General features: G+C 35.0%; 1 protein-coding gene across 1 annotated transcript in view; it reads right to left on the bottom strand.

The window, feature by feature from the left end:
- Positions 1–56: 56 nt before the first annotated feature.
- cd63 (CD63 molecule) overlaps positions 57–8,945 on the bottom strand; it is a 19,650-nt gene continuing 10,761 nt past the window's right edge. Inside the window, 6 exon segments of the mRNA NM_199543.1 lie at positions 57–500; positions 962–1,045; positions 3,867–4,010; positions 4,222–4,317; positions 4,404–4,478; positions 6,690–6,872. Coding sequence (NP_955837.1) covers positions 435–500; positions 962–1,045; positions 3,867–4,010; positions 4,222–4,317; positions 4,404–4,478; positions 6,690–6,872 — 648 coding nt within the window. The 3' untranslated portion in view covers positions 57–434.

The raw sequence follows: 8,945 nt of genomic DNA, 5'->3' as shown, positions 1-8,945 counted from the left end.
TGACTCACCAACAACAGTAGTAGGTGTTTTAAGTGAAATAAAATCAACTTACAAACTAGATTAGAACATTTTATTTTTCCTTTTAAACATTAATGCTCTATACACGTATAAAATTTGGCATATCAGTATTTGATTTGTAGTCCTGTAACCCAAAGGAATGTCAACATGGTGGTAAATATCCAGTTTAAAACAATGCCAAAAGCAACAATACCAAAGCCGAGTAAATCAGTGACTTAACAGTAGACTAATCTACCGGATTAGTCGCAGAAAGTTAAGATGTGGTAGTATTTAATTCTGAGTGAAAATAAGTATAGTCAACTTATACAGCAAGGGGGGAAATAACTGGCATTTATATAATAGGTTTAAAAACACCTGAACAGTCTCTAGGAGCTTTAACTGATGCGATCTGAACGAAGCGCAGTGATTGGATGTGATCACATGACCTCATAGCCGCTGCGGATGGCTCGTGACAAAATGCAGGCCAACACAATGCCTGTAATCTACAAGATAAATAAAAAACAATGTATTGGTTAGAATAAGACAAACATGAAGCTTGCATTACATTTACAGGGTTTCCACTTTAAGCCAAATGTCAAATTACCTGACTTTCACCTCATTTTACTGATTAAAAATCTGAATTTCCTTTATCTATCCAGGTTAATCAAAAAGTAGACTTACCATTACAATAAGCATAACAAAACATGGCAAATAAAATTATATTCATTCTTGAAAATCAAATTTAAATAATTCAAATAAACTAAATTGTTTACTCAAAAAAAAAAAAAAATATATATATATATATATACATATATATATATATATATATATATATATATATATATATAAAACTCCCTGACTTTCACTGTCTGGAAAAAACATTTCCATTATTATTCCATGTTTATGCAGAAATTCCTTGTCCCATGGGAACCCTGCATTAACAAGGCAATCTTGCTGGTCTTACCTGCACAAATCCAATGACCAGAGCTCCCACAGCAATCCACAAAATATTTTCCTTTATGCGTGTCTCCAAAATAGGTTGACAACCCTGTATCAAGCACAAACAAAGACAAAAACTTTATTCTGTCCAATGAGTTATTTAGAGAAAAAAAGAGAGATTTTTTTCAGCTATAAGAACACCTACAGTCTAATTTTTATATAATGAAATACAGATATCATTTTAGTAAAAAATATCAAAGTAAAAAAGAGATATCTCTTAAAGTAAACTCTTAAAACAAGGAAAATCCATTTTAAATCAGTTTCTCAATGAATTCTTTGAGACATTGAACCATGACCCCTAGTTGCATTGATTGGACTTAACCCTACAAATGTTTCATCTTCACAGTCAAACACACTCTTTCCTCAGTCAAACACAATCTTTCTGTTTAATAATTGCTAAAAAGCTTAAAACACTGAACTGGAAAAATCCTTCTCTGCCCAGTTAAGTACATTGGATGCAGTCTATTCAAATAGAAAAAATAGGGATACAGTGTGCGGTTATACTGAATACGTTGACGCTATTTGGCAACATCTTCCTGCTTCCTCTCACATTTTAAAAACAAAAAATGAAATGAATACAAATAAACTATAAAGAAAAGCTATAGCTGACTTATTTTCCCTCGCTAGGTTATAAATGGAGAAAACACAGAAAATATGCATGTTTATATGTTTTTTCTTTTTTTTTCTTCATTTTTTAATTAAATTTTATTTAAATAATTTTTTTTTATTTTATACTGTTGTATCTTTTGCATATTTGTATTTATATATTTTTCTGTATTGCTGTACGGCCTAATATGTGTTAGTTACCTATAATTATATTTTATTTATATTGATTTTATTATATATTTTTTATTTGTGTTTTGCCCTAAACATTGTTTTTGATGCAAGAATATATAACTGTTTGATTCTGAGAGGAAGAAAATGTGAACTCCCTGGGCTCCCCTGAAAGCAAGATTTGTGAAATTTTGGGGGTCTCAAAAAATATTGACAATGTGTTATTTTGACGTGCGGTTTCAGTATTGTGTAATGTGATCATGGATTATTATGTGTAGAAGTGCAAAATTATCATTCATTCATGACTGTGATTTACACCTCACTTAAAAAAAGGTTAACTACACATGCTATTCTTGTCATGAGCATCAAGGTGTGGGGGGCTAAGGAGAAAAGTCCAGTCATGTCAAAGACTGACAGCCAGATGCTTCCATGTGGACATAGAGACACTCCTTAGGCCCAATCCCAATTCTACTCTTAGCCTTTCCCCTTACCCCTACCCCTCGTTTTGCACGTCCACGACAAGAAGTAGGGGTGTCCCAATTCTCTTTAGCATGAAGACGTAGGGCTAAGAGGAAGGGGTGAATAGCCCTTTGAACAAAGATTTTTCAGGACCACATTCGAAACCAAGGGGAAAGAAAATTTCCCAGCATACACCAGCCACAACGACAGAATCACTGCTCCCGGAAGTAAGCAGATCCACAAATTAGTATTTTTTGTCATTATTACGAACTTTTACAACAAACAAGCACTTGTTTTAATATATTCATAATCGTGTTCGTGTTTTACCGTCATGCTTTTAAAAAAAATTATAAAACTACTAAAATAAATATTGCTAAATTTCACAATCTATAATCCCTAATAATAACTCCTGTACAGCAGTCCCACAACATTCTGTCACTCGATGACGCTCGAATACCCTGTCAGAAAAGTTTAGTGTCTGGAAATGTTTTTTTTACAGTGTCTGCTATAATGTTAATGCTGTATGTGTGTGTTTACATAGATGAATATGGCCACTGTGTAAATGCACAGTACAGTTACAATCTTGTTGCCACATTAGATCGTTATGATAACATAATATATGCCTTCGGTGATTTCCTGAAGATAAACACCAAAAAATAGCACAACTGAAATAACTACAGCAGTCGCCATCGTCTGATCTCATATGAAGCAAGAGATCGCGACGACATATGATGACGTGTGCAGGTGTTGTAGTGCTGTCCCAATTCTTGGGTAAATTTTGAAGCCCTTCCCCTTCACACTCGGTTTTAAGGGCCATGGGGAAGGGGTAGGGGTACAAAAATAGAATTAGGTTTGTATTCATTGTCCGAAACAAATGATGCAACGTTGTGTTTCGTTTTATTTGCTTTATACAATAGGCCAATACAATGTTCTCAATGTGACATTGCTGTAAACATATTGGATAATTATTAAGCTGAAAGCAGCTAAACTTGACAAAATGGAACCCTTTTGAATGATGTTTTTTATTTTCGAATTCGCAATTATGTTTTATCGGAGTGAAAAGTGACATGCCATGATTTTCTACGCCTCCATGTAAAATAAAAATGCATATAATGTCCATCATCTTGAACTTATAGCACTGCAGGTAAAATAAGACAACAATGTTCTGTTGTTTAGGTTGCTATTTGTGCATATAAAAATAAATCCCTCACAAGATTTTTTCAAGTGTTAAAGTAAGTTACTGATGGGAACACTGATGGGAAGCTCCTCTTAGCGAGAAAGTAAACCGAAACTATCGTGGTGCTTTGTTCTACTTTGTAATTTATAAATATTTGTTTTATCTTTTTTGTTTATACATTGCTGTTTAAGGACAGGTATCCTGTGTGTTTTATAGCCTACATCATTGTGGCAAGGGACTCTCAAGATCAAAGCTACTGTAGCCATTACCCCCAACCCCCCTCCCCCCCATTAGAAAAAAAGGTGGGCTCCCCCAAAGGCCATGGTATATTTCGAACACTGTGTGAACTAATTTAGTTTTCTGAAGATAGATTAAAACAGTTGATGTCTTGTGATTCACTGCATTTAATATTGTCACTCTCTTACTAATATGCATCAATAAGACAGAAAAACAATCTTACCTCTAAGTAGATTACGGTGGGTTTCGTCATAGCTCCAATACCACAGTTCTTAGTGACGTTTTTACAGCAGGAATCTGGGACCGAAATGTGATCAGCACTGAAGTTCACCCAATCACTAGAGGAGTTTCCTCCACAGCACTTGAGCTAATGGAAAAACAAATTCATGTTATTTACTATTCAGAAAGCAAGTAAAGCAGATGACATCATAAGAGGAAGCAGGATGTCTTTATAGCGTCAGCAGGTGGCACTGTGCAAACAAGGCAGGACAGACTCATGTAAGAGTCCAGAGAACAATCACATGCCCTGTTTGGTCAAACAGTACATCTGAAAATGTTAGAGCTTTTGCTTCACCGACCTGCTTCTGTATAGAATCGAGGGTTGTGCGGTATTCCTCTGTCTTGTTGTATCCTGCAATCATGGTGTTAAAGCTCTGATCAAGCAGTTCATTCACCTGCAGAGAAACAGATTTTCATGAGTCAAACGGATTTTGGGAAAACTGGGAAATTGTAAAGAAGTGACAACGAGAGCGTTCCTCACTTTTCCACGGAAGATATATCCAGCAATGCCGGCTCCAATTTCAGTAATGACGATGAGGGAGAGAATGATTGCAAACTGAGGGAACACAAAGATTGGGAGGTTGGCTGATAAGATAGGGAATGACAAGACAAAAAAAAAAAAAAAAAGAAAATCTACAAAATGCTTTTTTATTTTTTGAAAGCTGCGAAGTGCTGTTCTACTGTGTGTCAAAGTAAGCAATGGCACATTATTATATTATATTATGATACATTATTATATTATTATTATGTTAGTTCATCGCAACTGTTTGTCTTCTGCTTTGTTCAAAAATGGAGAAATGCAGATCAAATGAAGTGTTCTGTAGAAGGAATCTGGTTTGACCTGTTGGTCATGTTTGACAATGTGTTAACACGGCTCCACGTTAGTCTGTATATAAACACACACATTAGCAAAAACATTTAGCCTGGTGTAAATGAACTAAGTTAAGTTAGTGTGCTGTATCCTAGAACTTAATTCAAACCCAACCTCATATATATGTATAGTATTCAGGTGGTAAATAAAGTTTTATGCTATGTTGAATTTAAAAAAAATCTGTTTGTGTTTTTTCAATTTGTGGATTTGTAGTACTTACCGCTTTAAAATGTAGTATTTATTTATTATTAGAATAACTTAAGAAACTATTCAAGTTATTTGATCAATGGGGTAAGTGGTATCTCTCTCTCATATATACATTTATACACCAGTTCTGGTTGATTCTCAAATCTGATTGGGTGATAATAACAGCACTTGTACAGCCCATTCACCAAGCCCAGATTAAGAATTCAGAGGCCTCTGGGCGCATTGTCTTGTAGGGCCCCCTACCTGGCCGCACCACTATAAGGGCCTACTCAGACTATGCCATCCGTACCGTGCCCAGGCCCGTTTCCCGGATCGTTTGAGAAGTGTGAGTGCGCTGAATCGCGCTCAAGCACGGTTCACTTGGCCGGCCCTGGCCCGGTTGGGAGAGGTGTGCCTGAGCGCGGTACACTTGGGCTTTTTCCGAAACCGAAAGCGAGACGTGACTTTTAAGGGACTGTTTGATAAGGATTTATTAATCATTCTTACTGTTTAGTGAACGCAAACTGCCGTAGTTTATTAAAGACGCAAACTCCTCACAGCACGCCAGCTGCGCGCCTTCAGCAGACCTCCTCATTCCTGCAGCACGAGAGCTTAATGTTTGTTTATTAGTGCCAAAAGTGGCGGATCTGTTCGGCGAAATATCTGACTTCGTGTCCCCGCATCCCTAAGGACTGTTTGGCGAAATATTTGACGGCATATCAAACGACTGAAACGATATAACTAGAGAAATCTCCACTGTGCTGCTGAGTGAGAGCGTATGGCAAGCCGTTTTAGCATTTAAACCTTGTTCTGACTATCCATAAATATATTTAGAGATATCTCTAATTATATTTTTACTAGTCATAATTATAATTCGACTAGTCAGAATGACAATTAGAGATATCTGCAATTACAATTGTACTAGTACGAAATCAGATTGGAGATATCTGCAAATATATTATGACTAGTCATATTCCTCCATTGACTTCCATTGAAAAATATTTGCAGATATCTCTAAATGAGTTTTGACTCCAATTCAAGATATCTACAACTGTATTTCGACTTTTAGTAAATTAATTAGAGATATCTTCAAATATATTTGTAAATATCTCTAAATATGATGAATTAAAGACATCTCCAAATGTATTATGACTAGTAAAAACTCAGAGATATCTCTAATTACAATTGTGACTAGTCAAAACTTCATTATTGACTGTTGAATTCCAATAAATGCTGTTATTTTAAACACTCCATTCAATAAATAATTATTCACAGTAAAATGTGTCCCGTTTCCACAAAAATATGAAGCAGAATAGCATTTCAAACATGTTTTTTTTATATATAAGAAGAGTCATTATTGGTATAGAAAACGGTTTATGATGCTGAAAATTAAATCTATGAACCTATATTAAAGTGGCTTACAATACTTCAGATATACACATCTGAAAAAAGCCTATTGAATTGTCAATAAAACTCCTTCATAGTCTTTTAAATGAGCATTTGTGTACAAAGAGATTACATCTAACTAGGTGTTAAAATATTGAAGGATTGAGCAAACAAATAAGCAGTAACCCCAGTATGAATTTTTTGACCTTACAAACATCTGAAGAAACCTCATTAGACCACTTCCCTTATTTTAACTCAACCATAATCAGTTCACGCCCTCATTCTATTCACTAGAACAAAAATATTTTCATAAGCCATCCTCACCGTAACGACCATGCACTGATTTTCCTTCCAGGCACCACAGCAGCCGAAGAAAGAGATGAAGAAGATGATGACGCCCACCACTATCAGCACCATAGGAGAACCAGAGGCTCCTTGGAGGATCGCCGTGTTGTGCAAAGAAACGTGAACCAGTATCCCCAGAACTATGAGGGCCAGGCCACACAGCTAGAAATGAGAAAGAGAAAAAATAGTTGAAGTCAATAGATTTCTCAATACAATAGTGTTTTAGTTATTCATCATTCCAAAGTCTGATATCTAAACTGATATTGAACCGAAATCATCTTACATTTTATTCAGACACAGTCGTTTATTTAGAAATAGAAAAAGGATACAATAATTGGTATTTTCAAATGATCTCAAAGTGAAATACAAGTCCCAGATCTATTTTGAGCCTACATATGATAAAGACAATTTCTAAAGACATTCGCTATACACAACATAGACTGCATTGCAAAAAATACCTGTTAATTAACAATTTTCATGTTTTGTGTTTTCCACTCTGCCTTTTAAGAAAGTGACTTTTATTGACATTTTAGTAGTTTGAAATAATATAATGTATAAGAAATAATATGTAGAGGGAAATAATAAATTACATAATAAAGTACTTCCAGTTTATTACAAGGTTTTTGTACAATAATATAAAACACCAAGCCAGACAATGTATCACTTTAAACTATTAAATATGTTCTAAAAAGTCAGTTTTTCGTACTTTTTAAGGTTAAGAGTTATTGGAAGAAAAAACAAACTCCCATAATGAAATTCAAAAGCATAAATAAATGGGGAAAAATAAAAACATAAATGACAAAATAAGGAAAACTGCTAGATTATGGATTATTTTTACAGTGTACTTCGAATACTTGGTTTAGAAACATCTAGCCAAATATAATGAAAGCTAAATGCAATTGTCTTCATAACAGATGACTAACTTGTGAATATTATTATGGAAACAAGGATTTGTACTTTGCTCAGGTTCTATGGTTATCTGTTTGTTTGACTGCATGCTGCAAATTCAAGTTAGCAATGCTATGCTTTTACTGATTTAGCATGACTAATAAACACATGACTACAGAATAGTTTCACAGAAGGATTTCTTTAAAACACTCGATTGGATGAGTTATGAGCAGTGGTGTAAAGCAACAAATTACAAATACTCCAACTGCTGTAATTGAGTCGTTTGTCTCAGGAATTGTAATTTACTAAGTAGTTTTAAAAATGTGTACATGTTTAGTGCAGTTTTGATCCTTTTACTCCACTACTTTCCTCAGCCTGCAGTCACTACTTTATTTTTTCTTGTCTATGGGATTAGAAAAATCAGTCCTGTGATTCCCATCCAATCAAATCACACAAAGAAGGTAAATCACATCATAATGAACTACCTCAAGGCATAAGTGCTTTATAATTGCAACAAATTGTTTGGAAGCATTAAATATGTCTAAGAAGATGCCCAAAAACTCTACACGCAATAACCCAGAGACTGTTGAAAAGATGGCAGATGTTTACTGTATGATGAAAAAAATGGCCTTAAACACCCAGCAGGCACAAGACGTCAACATGAGGTCAGATTGACGTTGTACCCTAATGTCATGGGGACGTTGCATTTTGTTTGGAAATCGTGTTGACATCAGTGTTTAACGTCCAACCTAAAACCAACCAAATATTAACGTCTAATGATGTTACAGCTTGATGTTGTGTGGATGTTACAACTATGACGTCTATCAGACATTAGATTTTGGTCGCCATACCTAATGAATAAATGTCAATATTTGACATCAATATGACGTTGGTTTAAGATGTTCGATTTTGGTCACTTTCTAACAACCTAAAATCAACCAAATATCAACGTCATTTGACGTTGTTATTGGATATCAAAATAATGTTGTCATTAGACGCTGGATAGACATTGAATTTTGGTCACCTGACTTCATGACCTAAATCTAACCCAATATTAACGTCCGATGATGTTGTGTGCCTGCTGGGCAATAACTAGATGCAGTATAGAATGTTACATTTACACACACATGCACAAATTACATGTAAATGCATCAGCTTTTTACAGCGTAATACTCACTACTCACTACTCTTGATACACTACAACAGATACTTTAAGTCTACTTGCACTACATTTTTAGGCGAGTAATGGTACTTTTACTTGAGTATGATCTCTCAGTACCCTTTCCACCACTGGTTATGAGCAGACCCACACGGAACCTGCGTACTGAAAAATCCACAGATTTCTGC

This window comes from Danio rerio, chromosome 23 (assembly GCF_049306965.1).
Source record: "Danio rerio strain Tuebingen ecotype United States chromosome 23, GRCz12tu, whole genome shotgun sequence".
Classification (NCBI taxonomy): domain Eukaryota; kingdom Metazoa; phylum Chordata; class Actinopteri; order Cypriniformes; family Danionidae; genus Danio; species Danio rerio.
The sequence above is the reverse complement of the archived record's forward strand: the minus strand, read 5'-3'. Positions and strand labels throughout refer to the sequence as shown.